Source organism: Lissotriton vulgaris, chromosome 5 (genome assembly GCF_964263255.1).
Source record: "Lissotriton vulgaris chromosome 5, aLisVul1.2, whole genome shotgun sequence".
Lineage (NCBI taxonomy): Eukaryota > Metazoa > Chordata > Amphibia > Caudata > Salamandridae > Lissotriton > Lissotriton vulgaris.
In genome coordinates, this window is record NC_141693.1 from 800171878 (window position 1) to 800193090 (window position 21213).

At 41.6% G+C, this 21213-nt stretch overlaps 1 protein-coding gene across 1 annotated transcript in view; it reads right to left on the reverse strand.

The window, feature by feature from the left end:
* The window catches only part of SPOCK2 (SPARC (osteonectin), cwcv and kazal like domains proteoglycan 2), a 436862-nt gene that overhangs the window by 86020 nt on the left and 329629 nt on the right, over window positions 1-21213 (reverse strand). The window contains exon 6 of the mRNA XM_086922271.1: window positions 17250-17360. Within this exon, the coding sequence (XP_086778397.1) occupies window positions 17250-17360 (111 nt within the window). The remainder of the gene's footprint in view (window positions 1-17249; window positions 17361-21213) is intronic.

Sequence of the window (21213 nt, forward strand, 5' to 3'; positions counted from 1 at the left end):
TAGACCCTGCTTAACAATGACAAGATATATTCAAGTCAATGTTTCCAGTAAAGACAATATCCCACCGCCTTTCTTACCCACCCTTGCATACACAATAAGTCACTCAACATCCGACATTGGAGCTTCTAGTTTTCTGATTCTTTTGCCACTTTTTAACAAAATCCGTGGCACTCTTCAGGTTTATGGAAAGCTTCTGCTTGCCATCCACTTCCACTCGTAGGCGGGCCGGATATAACATTGCATAGGGAATCTTTTCGGCTTGCAGTATCTTCTTTACAGGGATGAATTCCTGCCTTGCCCCTTGGACCTAAGCCCTGAAGTCAGGGTAAAACTCAATTGCATTTCCTTCATATGTAATTTTCTGTTTCTCTTTGCTATGCGGAGTATTGCGTCCCTATCACAATAGTTAAGAAGACTGGCAATCACAGGCCGGGGTGGGTCCCCGGGACTGGGTGCAATGCCAGCGATCTGTGCGCGTACTCCACCAGCATTACCTTAGAAAGGTTCTCCGGGCTTAATATCTCAGAGATAATTTTTTCGATATAGGCCTCCATTTTGCCTGTGTTGTTAGTTTCCGGCAGCCCAAGAATGCAGAGATTATTACAAGAAGATCTCGCTTCAAGATCTTCATTCTTTGCCTGAATCACTGCAAGGACTTTCTCCATGTCCCAGGCTTTTTGAGGCAACAGACCGCAGAGTGTCTTCTGCTGTGAGAATATCCACTGTTCCGCCTCACCTATTCATGCCCCCTACTTACCCAGCCTAGTGGCAAACTGGTCCATGCGCATGTTTATGGCATCGATTTTGCAATCTATTGATTGCAAGCTGGCTTGCATCGCTAATAATGTAGTCTCGAGAGCGGTAGGAGTTTTACCTGGGAGTTCCTGCTCTGAATCTGGCGCAGCCTGCTGCTGAGACTTGGATGGCTTCTTAGATTTGAAGGTTAGGCGTGACTGCTGTTTATCAGTTTCCCCCATTTTGGATCGAAAACGCACTCAGTGCAGCATACAACCTCTAATCCTTAACGGTGTTGCTTGCCTGTCTATGTCACCTTGCTGACACTGCTCCCTCCGGCACAGCCTCCAGCAAGCCTGATTCGGTAGCACCGTCACTGAAACCAGCACTCTCTACTCACAGACGTTCTGCTGATTGGCTATGGCCACCCACTGCTTTCCATCGCCACAGGCCTCCAGTTATCATATTCGGACTGCCCAAGCCTGCGCAGTATCTTTGGTGAATGTGGCCACGGTTTAACAGGTATTCGCCCACTGCAGTCGTTCGGGCCCGGTGCTGCACTAGCAACTCGAGTACCTACAGTCCATCAGACAATGTTTGCCCATGCAACACATTCCTCCGCCCGTTAGTGTCCCAGCTATTTGTCAGGTGGGCTCTGTCAAAGCTTCTCCACCCATGCATTATCTGCTGGCTAGGACTCCGCTGTTGCCCCCAATATTATGGCTGCACCCCTGCTCATTTCGCACCATGCAGGTTGGGTCGTCTCAGTGCTCCTTCCCACTCAGGTCCGCTTCATAACTGCTCGTCCCGCTGGGTGACTCCCGTCTCGGTGTGTGTCCTGAACCTCAGTCCAGTAGGATCTGACGGTCCCCCAGGGCGCCGCCCCGACACAGGAGAAAGGAACCGCCACCCGGTAATGGCTCCAAGCAGCCTCTAACATGCCATCACGGAGCCATCACAGCACTCGTCTCCCGGCGGCTGCCATCCTACTCCTTGCCAGAATAGTAATGCCCCCGCAGCCCACACTTACAGCTCTGGTTCTCAACAGGCGGCTCGAGTCAATCCGCAGCACACCACCGTGCTATTAGCGCCATCCCAGCCCTTCAGGCGACACACCGCTCCATTCTGTCGCCGTTACACGCCACTCCGGTGGCTGCTGCCATCTTGCGTGGACACCGCAATCACCAGCTGCAGGTGCCAAAAGTCGATCTTTCCGACGGACGCCGAAATCCTTGATGGGCCAGCGTGCATCCCCAATGCTCCAATGCCCAGATTTATTGACGGTGGGTGCAGAGCTTCCGTATTTCACAGGACATTTTACGGATGTTGCTGCTTGGTCAGGAGAGATGCTCTAGCAAGCAGCCATCTTGCCGCCAGCACACTAGCGCCCCACCTTGCTAAACCCTTTGTGAGTGTGCTCAGGCAAAGCCTTTGTGATGAGCAAATGAAGTAGGAGCTCCTCTCTTCATCCTAACAGAGATGTCTTATCCTGGCAACACCTATTCTGCCTTTGTATCACTGTAAGGGAGTAATACACAAAGACCAACTGCCAGCCACACCTAGTCATGCAACCCAGGATATAGATTGCAGGCATCAAATGGCTGGGACAAGACAATGTCATTGTTCTAAAATTGCCCTTTACAGAATTGTGACTTAAAATCTGACTTCAGCATTGAATAGGAATTTAAATGAGAATTATGTAGAAAACAAATTGGACATTCCTACCTGCTCTCAATTTAAAGTAATCATGTATTAAATGTAAGAAGGTAAGTCAATGTTATTCTACAGGAGAGGTAGTCATTACAGTAGTGAAAAAAGAATTTAGGAGTTTTCACTACCAAGACACGTACAACTTAAACGTGCAAGTCCCACTTTTTAGGTATATTGCACACTGCCCTATGGGCTGTTTAGGGCCTTCCCTAGGGGTGACTTATTCATGAAAAATGAAGGCTTAGGCCAGGAAAATTGTTTATTATGTCAGTTCGAAATAGTAGTTGGAAATAGCACATGCAGGCTGCAATAGCAGGGCTGGGACATGCTTGAAAGGTTACTTAAGTGGGCGGCACAAGACTTGATGTAGGCCCACTAATGGCATTTAATTTACATGCCCTGGGTATAGGAGTACCCCTTTAGTAGGGACTTGCAAGTAAATTAATGCTGCTAATTGGGTGGAAGTCAATTTTGCTATATGTTAGGGAGACAGAAAAAACACTTTAGCACTGGTTAGCAGTGATAGAGCGTGTAGAGTCCTAAAGGAAGCAATGAAGTAATAAAAAACAGGAGGTTTGAAGGCAAAACGTTGGGGAAAACCACACCAAGGATGTCAGGTACAACACACATCTGTTTTAGGATTATAGCGATTAGCCAACATCTTTATTGCTGCTACTTATTCAATCAACACCCCTTTCTTCCCAACTAACGCCACAGATGGGAGCTGCTTATATGACCCCTTTCACTTGAACTAAATCTATGTATCGATAAAGGGGGGGGGGAAATAATCTATACATCATCCTAGTGGCAACTAGGTAGACCTCAAAATCATCTGTCCAGTGTTCCAAAGCCAGAATAGAAACTCCTCTGCACTGCAGGAAGGCATAGGCAGTTGAACATCTGGCAGGGTTCTTAGTCACTCCATATACTCCTCACCAAACTGCACTTTGTGCAAGTCCTGTATGACTGCTCCAAGGAACCATCCAGGGTCTCACAGAAGAGATAAGAGCAAGTGGAATGTTAAGAAAATCCTAGATGAAATCACCCGTTCTGGTTACAAATGTATCCACAGAACTTCAGCACACTACCCAGGATCCTGCCTCACTTAAGCACATTGTGTCCATAGGAGAGACTGTTAATTCCTATTCCTGACAAGAGGTTTATTATAAATGTTTGCAATATGAAATCATTTTAGAAATCCAACCTAGCGATTTCACATTTTCAAAAAGTACAAATAGCGCACACTGTGACAACAAGGGCGCAAGAAATTAATGAGCAAGTTTAAATTAAGCTCTGAATATTGGGAGGCAAGGGGAATTAAAGGAGCAGAAACGGGTCAATCAACGCTGCTTAGCATGAGAAAATGGAAGGACAAAACTGCAGCCTCAAAGGAGTATTGATAAGAAAACATGTCCATACTTCGATTGCCCACGGGTGTGCGTCACCAAAGCCTCCTTCCATGGAACAGGGTGTGAAGAGACAACAGAAAACATTGAAAAGCTGTTCAGTAACTTCAAGCCAAGAATCGTTTGTCTACATGTAGAGCTGAGACGCCAAGGAGCCAGGAAATGTTCGGGGACCCCCCTTCAGTGTAGTCTGCAGCACTTCCCAGTCAGCATGTCTGTCCCAACACTATTTTGCTCAGTTTATATGACCTAGAGTCATACCCTCGAGATTGCTTGTGTTTGCTCGTCCGGATGAAGTTGATGTGATGATTTTCACTTTGCTTATAAAGTTCTTCTCACTATCCGATGGGCCTTGGGCTGTTATCGGGTAAGCAACACTGTAAATGCTGCCACTCAGGGGCGTAACAAAGACCCCCGCAGCCCCTGTGGAGTGGCCATGGATTACCCATACTGGAGGAGACCCCCTCAGCCCCTACTGATGTGAGTGTGAAGGGCCCTTTCAGCATATCTTGTAGGGGGTCCTGTCACGTTTTGTTGCGCCACTACTGCCACTGTAAGCCTACCATGCCTACAATGGGCGCTCCTTGAACGGCCTCAAGCACATGAGCGGTATCCACAGAAATGATGGTGCTGCCAGAAACGTGCCCAGTAAGCACATGACATAGCTTCTGTCCCACACGTAAACAGCAAATTATCTTGCTTCAGGGAGGACAGAATGACTGTGGAGCACTTTAATATCTCGATTAGGCATCGGCCATCGCACGCCAACACAACCTCAACATCATCTCCTACGCCGACGACACCCAGCTGATCCTCTCCCTGACCAACGACCCCGCCGCCGCCAGAACCAACCTCCACGAAGAGATGAAAGACGTAGCCGAGTGGATGACGACCAGCCGCCTGAAACTGAACTCAGACAAGATGGAAGTCCTCATCCTGGGCTCCTCGCCCTCCGCCTGGGAAGACTCCTGGATGCCACCCCGCCCTGGGCACCGTACCCAAACCGACAGACCACGCACGCAACCTGGGCTTCATCCCGGACTCCTCCCTCTCCATGACCAGACAAGTCAACGCCGTATCCTTGTCGTGCTTCAACATCCTGCGCATGCTACGGAAGATCTTCCGGTGGATCCCCACCGAGACCAGGAAGACGGTCACCCAGGCCCTCGTCACCAGCCGACTGGACTATGGCAACGCCCTCTACGCCGGAACCACCGCCAAGCTCCAGAAGAGACTCCAGCGGATCCAGAACGCCTCAGCCAGACTCATCCTCGACATCCCCCGGAGCAGCCAGATCTCCGGACATCTGAGAGACCTGCACTGGCTCCCCGTCAACAAGAGAATCACCTTCCGTCTCCTCACCCACGCACACAAAGCCCGGCACGACCAAGGCCCGAGCTACCTCAACAACCGCCTCAACTTCTACGCTCCCAAACGCCACCTCCGATCGACCAACCACGCCCTCGCCGCCGTCCCCCGCATCCGAAGAGAGACAATAGGAGGAAGGTCCTTCTCCTACCTGGCCGCCAAGACCTGGAACACCCTCCCTCCCGACCTTCGCCTGACCCAAGACCCAAGACCACCTCTCCTTCAGGAAGAAACTCAAGACCTGGATGTTCGAGCAGTAGCGGCACCCCCCCCCCCCCCCCCCCATATATAAATCAGATAAACTGTCCAGTGAGGCTTGTCACTATGAAGGAAGAAAACAGAGCCCTACATTACCAACTCTCAGCTTCCATAGAAAAGTTTAATGTCTGCTGCATCTACAAAAGTGACTGAAGGTGGTGTATTGGTGCCAGCATCTCCTCATCAGAGTCTAGGTACAAGGAAGAAGATTTAATACCAGTAAATGCAACATCCATCCATCAACAGTAGATGCCAAGCAACTGCTACCTCTGAGATTAAAAATGCCATTCTTGCTCGACCAATACCCTACCTACCAAATTTCAATACAACCTGTTAACCATGTAAAAAGTTTCACATTGTGTACCTGTCGAATGTAACGGCAAACTCCCAGGGATGGGAGTGGATTTACTTGGGAAGTAAATTCCTCTCACTTCTCTAGAAAATATCCTGGCAAATGCAGCAAAACATTTTTTAAATACGTTGGGCAAAATCTCGTTTTACAGACAATTTTCAAAGGGGACTTATGATATACTCCTAAACTTAAGCCTCTAACTCCTAAGCCTGGTGCCCACAGTCGCACCTTATGAAGGTGTCAATCACAAAATGTGCCTCCTCTTCAGAAACACTGACTGGATTCACTGTGCATTTCATTTGGCTAAAAAGCACTATCTAATTAAATGTTTAACACAATATAAGTACAGCACACGTTCACCCAAGGATATCTTGCCACTGAATTACATATTTATTGTTACCCAACGCAATGGTACTCATTTTATCAACCTCAGAAGGCTGAAAGGCTGAGTGGACCCACCAGGATTTGCACATGTGACCATGAGGTTGAACACATGCTTCTACAATGGATGCATTAATCCACTAAGCCGCCACACCTGGTCGAGCAATGTCTTTCTTGTATTTTTAGAAATGTAGCATATGGGAGTCAACAAGGAGTGCTCAGCTTGAAGCTCCCATGATGCATATGTTATTTTACCCCATTAGGCTATGACCAGATCCGGAAGACCAACAATGCACTGCTAGGTTGAGAGTATATGGAATGTTTTGTCTCTGTGATGTGGACCAGTACATATCATCCTCTGGAGATTTTCCACAGGGAACTGCTGCCTGGGGTCGATCAGTACCTCCCCAGAGATCCTGGAGTCTGGATATTGATCCATAGAAATGTGAGCTGTTGAGGGCATGAGGTTTGTGCCAGGAGCAGCAAAAAACTGGGTTCAAAGGCCGGTGAGGTTCCTGCTGCAGGGATGCATACCTCGACTCACTTCTGTTCATCTCAGACCCGGATCAGTGTGCTTGTGCCCAACCCTTGACTCTTCAGCACCCTTAGTCTCTCTATTTCACATATCTTATGGATGCTGAACTGACCAGCTTTTGTTGGCACTTTGCATTGTTTCGTGCTTTACTGACACAGCTCTTGGAGAGCTGAGCAATGAGCAGGTGGTCGAACATTACAAGTGTGCAATGGCTGTGGCCTGGAGGTCAGAAACATACCTAGGACGCTGAGAATGGCAAGGTGAGTACATCTTGGCAGAAAGTGCCACTGGCTGGTAACTGAAGACTGCATAAAGTTAGGGATCTCTGGCCCAAAATCAGTCCACGCACAAATACTGCACATATAACTTAGGACCTGAACTATTGCACCCTAACCTTTTTTTCTGTTGCCTAATAAAATATCTGGAAACATGGTTGGGGCAAAGACTACACAAGAGGCTCAAAGGCTAAGCTACTATTCTCACATAAAGGGGCTATCCGGGAGCCTAAACACTCAAGGGGGTGGCAGAGGCAAAGGGCGCCATGAGAAGAAACAGTCAATTCAGTGTGGCCTTCTCAAGGTGATGTTCTGTATTTTAGTATATGTGTTAAAAGTATGTGATGCAAATTGTTGGTATAAGTATAGTTTTTTTATGTATGTGTTACATTTTTAGTAGTAATTACTTTTATGAAAATTAATTTCTGATTATTTTAGTTCTGTAATATAGGAAAACAAAGGTACCCCAAAAAGCGAACCTGAAGTTATAGTGTATTTAAAGAGTACAGTGGTTCGAGGGTGGCCTAGCTAGGTCCAAAGGCAAGAGCAATTACTTAAACTAGACACTAAATAAATGTGGGAGCAAAACCTGTAGGACAACATGTATATTTTTAATTGATGTGCTTTTTCAACACATTTAAAAAGTACATACAGGTGCTCACATAAGTGACAGGGTGCGTATTGTGACTGAGTTAAAGTAACATAGATAAAGCATCACCTAAACAACAACAAATTATATACAATGGAAGGATTTCCGTTGGGGGTGTTGACGACGTTTAGATCTTTTAGTTAGTTAAGATCATCATCAGGACAGGGTGAACTGTCTGAAATTTCTTTGCGGATCAGATCAATGGTGGAGGGAGGCAGACTGTGACATGAACACTGAAGTAGTTGCCTGAAACCACTGGCCTGTGGATACTGCTTGCATGATTTCCGGATGATTCAAAGTTGGGGGAGGAATTTCGCAGGTTGAATGGGTAACTCCACAACTTGCTAATCGTTCAGGAGGGAGAGTCACTTACACGGAAATCTGGCTGTATACAAATTCCGGCGTGTTCCGAGTGTGGCTATCGGGCTTTTTGAACCGGGATTGAATCGCCGTGATCAGGGTCCTCCAGTACCATCCTGGTCCTCACTTTAGTCTCCAAAGACGCTACCGCTGCGTTTTAGTTCTGTCGCGGGTTGTGGGTTTATAGAGGAATAGAGTTGGAAGTAATGTAATTATAATAAAGTAAATTTAGTGTGAACAACAAGGACCCCCTGATCGGAATTAATAATTCCTGGGACAGGGAAATAAACTGTGTGTATATCATAAAAACAATCCTAATAAACAGAAGGGAAGGGTAATTGCAAAAAGGAAACTACAAATTTATTTAGATACAAAAGCTCTATTCTGTTTAATAAGTATTCATATTAAAACCATACATCATATACATTAATATTGCATAAAGATTAACAGAAAAGGGGAAACACAATATACAATATTACTAAAGTATAATCACAAAATATTTAAAAGAAACAAAAAGTGATACATTTGTATTTATTATTATTTATAATTATTTATTATTAATTAATTATTAATTGATTATTAATTAATATGAATTAATTAATGGATAATTATATTAATTGTGTTATTTTTTTAGGAGCGGGTTGTGGGTTTTTAGGGGAATAGGGTGGGAAGTAATTTAACTATATAAAATTATTATACATATTTTTTTACTATTATTTATAATTAATTTATTATTAATTAATTTATAACTGGTTAGTAATTAATATTAATTAATTAATATATATCGATATTAATTGTGGTTTTTTTAGGAGCGGGTTGTGGGTTTATAGGTAAATAGGGTGGGAACTAATTTAATTATAAAAAAATAATTATTAATTATTTATTTATCATTATTTATAATTAATTAATAATTACTTATTAATTGGTTATTAGTTAATATTAATTAATTCATGGATAATTATATCAATTTTGTTATTTTTTTAGGAGCGGGTTGTGGGTTTATAGTGGAATAGGGTGGGAAGTAATTTAATTATAAAACAAGAAACATTCATTTGTATTTATAATTAATTTATTATTAATACATTGTTAATTGGTTATTCATTTTTATTAATTAAATAATTGATAATTACATTAATTGTGTTTTTAGAAGCAGGGTGTGGGTTTATAGGGGAATAGGGTGGGAAGTAATTTAATTATAATAAAGTAATTATTATTATTTATCTATTAGTACTTATAACTAATGTATTATTAATTAATTATTAATTGGTTATTTAATTTTAATAATTATTTAATTGATAACTATGTTAATTTTAACCCTCTGCTATCCAACACTTTCCCTACTGTTGCACTCACTGGAGTGGGAATAGCTATTTGTATTCCTAGGCTATCCAACACTTTCTCTACTGTTGCAAACACTAGAGTGGCAATAGTTATTTTTATTCCTACGCTATCCAACACTTTACCTACTGTTGCACTCTCTGGAGTGGGAATAGTTATTTTTACCCCTGCACTATCCAACACTTTCCCTACTGTTGCACTCTGGAGTCGGAATTGTAAATTTTACCCCAAGACTATCCAACTCTTTCCCTACTTTTGCACTGTCTGGAGTGAGAATAGTAATTTTTACCCCTACGTTATCGATCACTTTCCCCACTGTTGCACTCAATGGAGTGGGAATAGTGATTTTTACCCCTTCGCTATCCAACACTTTCCCTACTGTTGCACTCTCTGGAGTGGGAATAGTAATTTTTACCCCTAGGCTATCCAACACTTTCCCTAGTGTTGTACTCACTGGAGTCGGAATAGGAATTTTTACCGCTACGCTATCCAACACTTTCCCTACTGTTTCACTCTCTGGAGTAGGAATAGTAATGTTTCCCCTCCGCTAACCAATATTTTCTCTATTCTTTTAGTTAATGTAGTGTAAAATGTATTTTAAAAAGATTTTTAAAAGTTAATATTTTAATTTGTTATATATGTTTTTGTTTTTAATTTATATTATTGATCTATGTGTATATATATATATATATATTTATAATTGTTAATGTTTAAGTTATTAAAATAATAATTTATAAATATTATTTTGTATATATATTATATTTTATACATTTATATGTTTAATTCATTTTACATTATGGGGTCAATTCCGATTTGGGAAACAAATCTGTACGACGATTCGAATTCGTAGCCATTTCCGTACGAATCGTACAAATCCGTCCGAATCGTGTAGTACAATCCGTAGAAATAAAATTCGTCGGAATCGCTGTGAACCCTACGAAAAGCAAGGGAAAATCCGCACGATACAGACTCTGAAAGTGAACCATACGAATCGTAAACATGCCGTACGACCCGACAAGTACGATCCGGACCGGGGAATGAGCACCCGATTCGTACGGTAAACGTCGCATATGAGTAATTCGTACGGAGAGCCACACAATCCCATAGGGTACGGTTCGTACACCCCATGATCGTAGGTGTACGGTTCATACACCTGCCATCACGGGGTACGGTTCGTACACTCCTTATTTATTTTATTTATTTATAGTATTTGTAGAGCGCTCTGCAACCCTACGGGCATCCTGGTGCTGTGTACATATTGCTGAAAAACACTGTGCATCAGAGGTAGAAGGATAACATTGGATTCTGGTGATTACATTTTAGGGAAGAGCCATGTTTTCACCTTTTTTCGAAAGGCCATCAGTTCCTCTGTTTTCCTGATGTCGATAGGTAGTTTATTCCACAGATGAGCTGCAGCTATGCTGAAGGCTCTGCCACCATAAGTGACTTTCTTAATTCTGGGTATACTTATAAGACTGGAGGATGAGGATCGAAGGGACCGTGTGGGCTTATACCATTTAAATTTGTTTTGAAGTGGTCGAGGGCCCGTCTCATGCACTGCCTTAAAGACAATGCATAGGGATTTGAAACAGATCCTCTGATGTACCGGCAGCCAGTGTAAGTCGGCCAGTGCGAGGGTAGTGGAAGATCTTCGCTCTCGGGAGAGTGCCAATTTTGCTGTAGCCGCCTGGATGCTCTGAAGTCTGGAAATCAAGTAGGCAGGAGATTCCAGTAGCAGAGCGTTACAGTAATCCAGGCGGCTGAGAATGGTACTCCTAACTATGGCGGCCCTGACCTGTGTTGGTAAAAGGGGTAGCAGCTTTCGCAGTCCTCGCATTAAAGCAAAGCAGCTACTCACCTGCTTATTAACATTGGTCTCTAACCTCAGACTGTCATTAAAACTGACTCCGAGGTTCCTCACTGATTTCACTGGGGTAAATGACTGCCCTGATTCCAGGGGCCAGAAATCTGTGGGTAGGCTTCTGGTAATTCTGCCTACTGTGCAGTGCATTATTTCAGTCTTGTCACTATTAAATTGTAGTGAGTTCTGATTTAGCCAGAGTGTCATTTCCAACATACAGGAGTGAAAGGTCTCAAGGGGGTCTGCATGGGAACCATCAAGAGAAATCATCAGCTGCGTGTCATCCGCATAGTTGATCACGCTAATGCCGTGAGCCTTGATGATGCCCATCAGAGGTTGCATATATATGTTGAAGAGTATCGGACTGATTGCAGACCCCTGTGGGACCCTGTGTGGAACTTTAACAAACTCTGACTGGTATGGAGGGATAGCTACTGCCTGCCATCTGTCCATCAGGTAGGAGTGAAACCAGTCGAGCACAACTCTCCCAACTCCAATGTTCTTCAGTCTTGTCAGCAGGATGTCGTGACTCACCGTATCGAATGCGGCGGACAGGTCCAACAGAAGTAGAATTGCTGACTCTCCCCTGTCCGCCCTCATTCGTAGGTCATCCAGAACTGAAGCTTCCCAGTATTACCACTTTATGATAATAACGCTGTTCCTTCTCTTCAAGATGAAGAAAGTTCCCAAGTATTTTCAAGAATCTTGCTAATTCTACCTAAATCCAAACAGTAAGAATGTCTTAAGGCACCCAAAATGCATCCCATAGAGGCTTATATAGATCTGCAAACCAAAATACGATAACCATGTTCTTCAAGGGGCTTCACAGTGGAAAGCAAATGTAATTAGACCTAGTTCCAGGTTGTAGGCTTTCCTCTTGATCATATGGGCATTAGCAAAGTTGATGCAACCAATATGTCACCCTTTTCTCTGGTGCAATTACGAAGTCAGCCCTCCTAAGGGTTCAGAGGATTAGGAGATGGCAAGTTATCAGTCTTTTTTGTCTCTTTCAACCAAGGCCATGCTTAAAACCATCTTCAAAGAAGTCAGAGCTATTAATGGAATACAGTTGCAAAATTGAAGCAAAGATAACTTCATTAGAGGTCACTCTGACAAAGCATCATAACTGTATTCAATAATAGATGAGAACTATACTGGAGAAATGCATGGACTTAGAGGACAATTCTTGTTGATTAAATATATGAATTGATGTGATTCCTCGAGGGAAGCAGAGGGAGATGAAAAACCAATCTGACTCCATGGTTACAGATCTTATCATACAATACCTGCTTGATAAAAGTCAAGGGGGCATATTACCAACAACTAGAGGTAATTATCGCTATGTTGGTTTAGCGGCGATATTTTTATCGCCGAACTGCGGCGATTTTTATCACTTAGGAACCTTGCTATTATCAAGGTTTATATCCTAAGCGATAAAAATCGGCAGAAATGCATGAATATCGCTGAAAAGTCAGCGATATTCATGCATTACCGAGCTAATGCTCTTAGCCATGTTATCCACCTACCATTGGATAAGATGGCTAAGAACTGCTCAGGGGCAGGTGTTAGCTTTTGGAGATATTCACGCTTAGCGCGAATATCTCCAAAAGTTGGTAATAGGAGATAGAGATGTTAGCGACTGTTTCCAGTCGCTAACATCTTGGCACGCCCACTTTGCATGTCATTAGTGATAAATATCACTGACATGCAAAGCGGGGCCCAAGATGGTCGCTATCTCCTACTAGCTGTCGCTAACTGGTGTTAGCGACAGCTAGGTAATAGGGAGATAATTTTATCTCCGCTTTCTCAGCTTTTAAAGCCAAAAAAGCGGAGATAAACCCCCTTGATAATATGCCCCAAGATTCTTTTGTGGGGTGGGGATTTTAAATTGCCAGAATACAAAAAGTTCCATCTTTCATGAACAACCAGGAAGCCTACTTGCACTGTTATTATCTATTTTCAAAACTTTAGGGTCAAGGAAACAATTCTGTGCTGGCAGTGCGTGACTTTTTAAATGGCAAGTACAGGTGGCACAAGGGGCTTGTAAATAAGCCCATCTGGCTGTTGCCAGGACTAAGCACTAAAATACAAACAAGAAGACTTTCACTCTTTCTGTGTTCCCTTATCTATCGTGGGAAACTGCAATATGTCAGAACGAAAGAAGGACATTCATTCACGCGCTCCATGTCCTTCCCACTCCTGTCTTGCTAGTGGAAGGTTCAACCCTGAAAATGAATTGGCAGTGCTTTTTCAGCTTTTTTTCTGAAGCTACGCAAGCAAACATTTTCTTACGCAATGGTGCAAATTATTATTCATGCCAAACACTGTTTGTATTCAGTTACCCTTTATATGTTGTAAAGTGGAGCAGATAGTGGGAGAATAAGTGGTGTGGCCTTGGCCACATAGCTGTGATGCATCTAAGTAGAGGAAAGGATGCCTCTCATCAGCTGTGAGGATTGGGGGTGGTGGTGAGGGGATGTTTCGTGACAACAAAAAAGAAACAGACTGGGGTGAAAGGTAGGAAAGGAAGCATACAGGGGACGCTATGTCTGAAGAGGGTAGATGAGGAGGATTGGGGGAAGGGTTTGGGGAAAAACATTTTGAATGCTATAAGAAACATTCCTTGTCTTACTTTTTCTTCTCTTATCTCTCCCTCTTTTCAATGGCTAAAGTGCAAAAAATACCAATTATCAATGTAATAGGTCTCAATGCTCATTGCAAGCAAACACGGGTGAAAGATGAGCTATTACATTTAAAGCCCCATATTACTTGTCTTCAAGAAATCAGAATTGTATATGCAGATCAATTTATTCTCTCGCCCAGGGAGACAATCCTTGTATGTAATCAAACAATTGACTTCTTGTAAATGTTTAGCAATTCTAGTCTTCAATGTACAGCTTAGGGTTGTTTCAAGCATGGTGAAATCGGGTGGCTGTTGGGTAGGTCTCTGTATCAAAGCCACCTCTTTGCAATGTTACCTATGTTCTTTGTATGGTCTGGATACTGACTCCCTAGAAATTTAATAACAGCTATTGCTTAAATTAAATGGGTTCATTGGCCCATTTATACTATCAACTGACTCTAATTGCTTCCTTTGCTTGAAGAAGAGCGAATTACTCAAATTGCTCAGGCAATAATTGTCTTGATATATGGGTTGGACCTAATCAATCAATGGAGCTAAAAAATCCATATGAAATGACACATACTTTTACCCCAGGGCATTCAAAATACTCAAGTATTGATTAGTTCTGGGGGAGTAGGCAAATGGTTATAATGTCAGAGGTCAATTGTATAAAAAGAAGTTCAATGGATGCATTCCTAAGTCAGGACATGAACAACATTTGTATATAAAATCACTTAGGCAACTGATGAAAATATGGGCAAACAAATATAGAAACACAAACCCACATCAGAATCTATATTGGAAACGATTTATTAGTATCCAAAAACTGGAAATGCAAAGGCATAATCAATATACATTAAATAATTACATGATCCAAAAAGGTACCTTTTTGGATCATAAAAATTATGTAATGCATACACAAATTCTAGCTGTCATTCCAGATATGTTAAGAGCAAGGGGACAGCTGATCTACACTATGCATGGCATTACATTATCCCACATCCCTTTTAACTCTTCATGGAAATGTCCCTATTTGAAATATTCCACAACTACCACACTTTGTTTGATGCCCAGGGGTTCTTTCTGGCTTCAGTCATATTCAGAATTGCTCCATCAGCTATCATGAGGAAATCTTGAACTCTTTTTAGGAATTCATCAATAAATTTGGGATTCACCGACATGATTTTTTTAAAGAGCAGCTGAATCTTGATTCTCTTACAAAAATATTTTGACCTTACCCGATGCAGCTGCCTTGCTTATGTTTGCTATACTATAATTCTCCACAATTCAAAATGTCTGTGTATTATGAGGTGTCTTTTAATGAGTTAGAAGATTAGCATATTTGGTTGACCGTCAAATGGTCTGAGTGGCTGTGTACCGCAATCACTCAAAGTCTGTTTGCTGTTTCACTCACAAAGGTCTTTTGAATTTCCATATTGCCGAAACTTATTCACCATCAGAATAAAATACAATATGATTTTTCTGTCACTCCAGAAAAGTTCACCAAGTGGTACCCAAGCTCAGGCCCTGAAGAAACTTGCTCCGGGAGTCAGTGGTGCATAGCTGTCCAGATTCATATGTCCGTAGTGTATTTACACTGAATTCACATTGGAAATACATTTTTTGTAAAATGCTTACAGTTGTAGGCTTCTAAAGAGATCTTACTCCAACATAAATTATGATGGGAATCATCAGCAACTTCGTTCTTTGGCCAATTTTAAACACACTTACTTATCGTTTGCCAGTGTTGAGATCCCTACCATACTGATATATAAAATTGGGTTGGAGGTCCTAGACTTCTATTACTTCAATAGAATAATTTACCATAGAAACAATCACAGGTGTTTCAGTTTTATTTAGGTCAAATCTAAACTGGAACATCAATCTACATAGTGGAGGAGGGCGGGTTTAATTTATCACTGTATTTGAATGATGCACACTGTACTGGATCTTTGTTAATTTTAGGTTTTGTCTTAAAATGTGTAGCAAATATTATGGATGGAATTGAAATGCATCTGGGACAATGAACAAATGAAATAGTTAATTAGTTTATTGATTCAATAATTTGTTTACAATTTCAAGTATTTTCTTCTATTGTTAATCAGATTTCAGTATATCTAGTTCTTGCGTCATGTAATATTCAAATATGCTCAATAAAAAGTAGAAAGGAAAGTCTTCTTTAGTTCAGGAAGAGCTCCATAATCTCCACCCTAATATGACTGTCTTGCAACCACATAATTGCGGACATAGCGAGGTGTGACACTATTCTGTTACGTCTACTTTATTTAGGGCCTATGAATGAATGAATGAATAAGTTTATTTGCATAAGTTAACTAAAGCCATTGCAATACCAATTAAAAAGGAAAAGAAAAAAAATATTTTCTTATGGAATAAAAGAGTTAATAAAATACAGCACTTAAGTGCCAGCAATTGACTCAGATCTTGTGTTAAAATTTGGATTTCACCGTAGCACTGTGGATCCTCCTGAGTGAGATTATCGCCACCCAGAGTGTTCGGGGCTCTAGGGGTGCTTTTGATGCCTGCACTCCTCTCCATTACTACTACTACTTAAGCCCCCTCCTGCCCTGCTTTGCATATAATGTATTTTAACTGGTATGATTGTTGGCAAATATGAAGCTCACATTCCCCCAATCTTACTGACCAAGCTACACCCCTGACACAAAACGCATCCAACATATTAAATAAAATAACAAAATCACAGCACCAAACATTGGCACATCACAGAACCCACGCTCAAACAATACCATTCCATTGCCATTGTGCTCTGTCGTTGTTATGCATTGATGTGTTTCATAAGTCCAGGCAAAGTCTAAATAGGAATTCTTGTTTAGACTTTGCCTGGACTCGTGATTGATCCAGATATCTCTGCCATGGCCAAACTTCCTTACAGATCAGGATCTTTTAATGGCCACACGGTTACTTTCATAAATATCTCGGTTTCCCCATCGTAAGGGTGACTGCCCTTAGGAGCCCCGATGAAGTTCTTCCAGGGAGAACGAAACGTATTGGCTCGAATCTAATGTCTTGAAATAGCATGATCAATAAAGAATTTTAAAACTCTTACTTTCGCTCTCTGGACTTTGTCACTCTGTGAACGCCCACTATTTGTTTTACAATGATCTGAAACCCAGCGGCATCACTGGACAGTTTATGCCAGGGTTGGTTGCCCTGGACTTTTGTACATGTTGAAACTGGTGTGAGGTGCAGAAAATTTAGTCAACCGTCTTTCTCCTATTTTGCCAGAAAATCTTCAGCCTCTGTAGTTTTATAGCAATGTACGGGTATGAAGGTGAATGTGTTTCTGTAGATGTACTGGTGACAAGGGTGCATTGTGTGTAAAATATGCATGTGATCTATTTTGGAGCAGGTTACGTTACCTTTAATAGGGGTTCCAGAGCTGTTCTGCTTGGCGTTCTCATGGAGAAGTTGGAACCAATCTCGAAGGCGGTCTCCCAGGTCTGCCAGATCCTGCCCAGTACAGGTTTCCACTGGACAAAAAGAAAAAAGAGAGATTCAATTACCCAGATACTTTAGTGAAGGATCATTAAGTGGGCGTGAAACAATATTAGAGAAAAAATAATGCTTGACAAAAAATATCAATATGCGAAGAATTTGCAAAAACATTTTTACATTTTAAAAAGTTGTCAAGAAAAGAGTATTGTGTTTGTATGTATGAGGGTGATGGACCTAATTACAGAGATCTTCTATAAAGTCTACAGTCTGTGCTGCCGCTAGACACTGAGAAAAGACTTAACAGATGGTAGAGGAGCCAACGAAGTAGAAGAAAGAGGGAGATGTTGTGTTGTTATCCAGGATTCTCAGTTGGAGCAAAGCGTGCAGCAGACCACAGTATAAGATGCCAAGTTTAAGGGGAAGGAATGCTTTAAAGAAAACACGAGAGATATGGGTAAACCAGTAGGGAGACGTAGCATGGGGAAGAATGATAACTGCTGGGAACGCATGAACTATACCTTTGGAACCATGCACCCATGACGTAACGCATGACATCACGTCTAATGAATAGACTGTAATCTTACAAAAAGCCATTCACTATGACCGATCTGTAACGATGAAATATACATAGAAACAAGTATGGTAATTCAGCATCTTGTGTAGGAATTTCCTTCTAGGCCCCCAAAAATCTTGCATTGGCATGGGAGGGTGTTACTGCATAGAAACAATAATTTCGGGTGTGGATTCAGCACCCCACCATTGCTGTGCAACGTGCACTCAGATACTATGTAGAGAAGTTGACTTCTGGGGATGACCAACGTTAGGAGTTAAGAACCTGTATATGGAGTAAACCTGATTCTCTCGAAAAATGTCTTTATCAATACACAAGAACAGCCCCCAGTGGTGAAAATGACCCACTGCTTGTTCTCAGGCAGACAATATGTCGAGGGCTGGACCATCACAGTTTTTCAATGGTCTCCACATACTTCACCACACACTCAATGCACAGTCGATTTGTGCGCTGGGAGACAATAAAAACCATCTAGACTCTAATTAGAACCGCATTCCTTATTCAGTAGGAACCAATACAAACTACAACTTGATGATACAATGCTATCAAACGCATAACCTAGCAACATATATGCACGCGATCCACCATCTAAAATTCCTTTTAGTCAAACCAATCAATAATTAGGAGACTCACAATTGTAATCGAACCACAATTGTATAGCATTGTCTATATAAGAAAGGCTTAAAAGAGCAATATGCAGCCGCGGCCAGTCCCTAAGGATGGAGGGGCCACGCCTGCACACCTTTTCGAAATAAACAGTGTCTGTCAGCAAATGTCAATATACTCCAAACAATGGTTCTTGGGCTATATTATCAGACTTAAAAAGAAGGGAAACAAGCCCACCAAAAAAGTAAAGGAAGAAAAGCCTATGAGTGTCACAATGTCACAAAAAACCAATACATGAGTAAATACTCAAATGAATTTAATAAAGTGAAATAAAAACACAAGGGCGCTCAAACAATTACACTCACGATTAATACATTAAAAAAAATAAACATATATGAAATCAAAAAACAATGGCAGAGACTAATAAACAAATCATAATAGACACAATACACAGTAGGAAAATAATATGATCTCTGATTTGTGCCATGTACAATGCGTCGACGGCGTTTCAACCCAAAATTTCTTTAAGGGCCATCATCAGGACAAATTAACTTCAAGAGCAAAAGCGACCACTTGATAGAATTTATACAAAAAAATATAATATATACATTGGTTTAAAACAAATGACATTATAATGACAAAACAGTTGACATAAGCAGGCTTTTCAACACCGAATGAGTGCAAGAAAAGATTTAGGAAAAAAGTGTCAAGAGATCACACAAAGTTTAGAACAAAAAATAGAACCATATTCCATAAAGATTAGATTCCAATGTGCAGACATGATAAACGTGAATCAAGGAAGGAAAAAAGACGTAATTAAAATATTCAAAAGAACCTTAATTGTCTTTCTGAACGTAGAATAGTTCTTCACCTATTGTGCCCAATAGATTCCAACAGAGGGACCTATAAAAATTAATAAGGTGCAGCATATTAAGTATCAGATTCCACAGAATAGTGGACTGATAACTTTATAAAAATTGGTAAAGTACACTATAATTAGATGCTATTCTAGTTATTTTATGACAAAAACAGTCAATCTTTACTTAATATCCATACTAGGCGATTTCCAGAAATGCCGCAAATTGGCGAACCTCCAAATTAGATTGATTTACAAGAAAATTCAATGGCTCAGTTAATATGGAGCATGATCATCAAAAAAAATTATGGACACACCCAGGATGCGGAAAATTTCAGATAATTTCATAAACTGCAAATAAAAATGAATTATAAAGCAGCTAGAATTTAGGATTCTTTTATACATTTGCACCATCAACAACCACCAACAACACCATCAACAACACTCTTCTCTATTCAGGGAGAGTCATCATGGTGCTTGTAATTCAAATTGGCACTTAAATGAGTGAAAGAAACCCTTAACCGAAAGGGACCACTTTAATGTATTAATCGTGAGTGTAATTGTTTGAGCGCCCTTGTGTTTTCATTTCACTTTATTAAATTCAGTTTGATAATATAGCTCAAGAACCATTGTTAGGAATATATTGTTTTTTGTCCCTGGTCCTTGTTCGAGGGTTGCCCTTGTGGTTAGCTACTTTCTCAGCAAATGTCAGCCTCACAGACACTCTTCATTTTCAGGTCAAGCAGTCAGGAGCTAGACTTGTGCTAAATGGGCAGGCTCTGGGCTGCCTGAACTGAACTTTGCTGGGCTGAGGGGAAAACAGCATTTACAACGTTGTCATTACATTGCTGTACCATTACAATGCGGTTGTTACAACAACCGCGTTGTTAGTACGTGATGCATTTACTTCGCAAGTCATTACAACGACTTGCACTAGGCGGCGCTAAGGTATTGGAAATTAATTCCATCACCTTCCCTACTATTGCACAAACTGGAGTAGGGAATAGTAATTAATATTATTCCTAAATTCAGCGCGCCCCCTAGTGCAAGTCGTTGTAAAGATTTGCGATGTAAAACATTGCATACTAACAACGCGATTGTTGTAACAACTGCGTTGTAAAAGCACTCGATGTAATACATCGCGTTGCAATGTACCATATTCGGCTGAGGATGTCACAGCTCCTGTGGGCGTGACCTCCTCAGCTTGTCAAAGGTCCTCGAGTCATCCCCCTCGTGATGAGGGGGAGCGTAAGTGATAGCCTCCTACCGGGGTGCTTCAGTTTTAAGCTTGAAGTGCAGATGGCCGAGTGTCTATCACTGACGCCACTTCAGAGAGTAGGTGTTGTCAGCAGTCTCTCTTACCCCATCCTAGTCTGTGATAATGTAAGGACTACTGCCTCCCCTCATTAATTGACCTGGCATCAGCCAATGAGGGGATGCAGCTGTCCTAACCCTCCTGGCACCTCAGAGGCTTTCCACCCCAAGAGCTGCAGCAGGTAAGTATTGTGTTTTTATTGACTGTTGCACGCATGCGTGTGTGTATGAATGTGTGTATTTATGAGTGAGTGCACATGAATACATAGGTTAGGTGCACCCCTCTAACTTGCACTTCCCCGCTGCCACTTGCTATATGTAGTGTAAAATAAAAAAAAGTACGGCATTCTAAGATGAACCTACACAGACCATAAAATATGAAGGAATGTGCGGCAACATATTTCATAAAAAGGATCATAATATAAAACATAGCTAAAACCAAGCATCACCATTGGGGGAACTTAAGTAACTAAAGGTACTAAATTCTAAGAACATGGTTCTCATGGTTCTAATTCTAATTGTGTGTTTATTGTTTGTCACT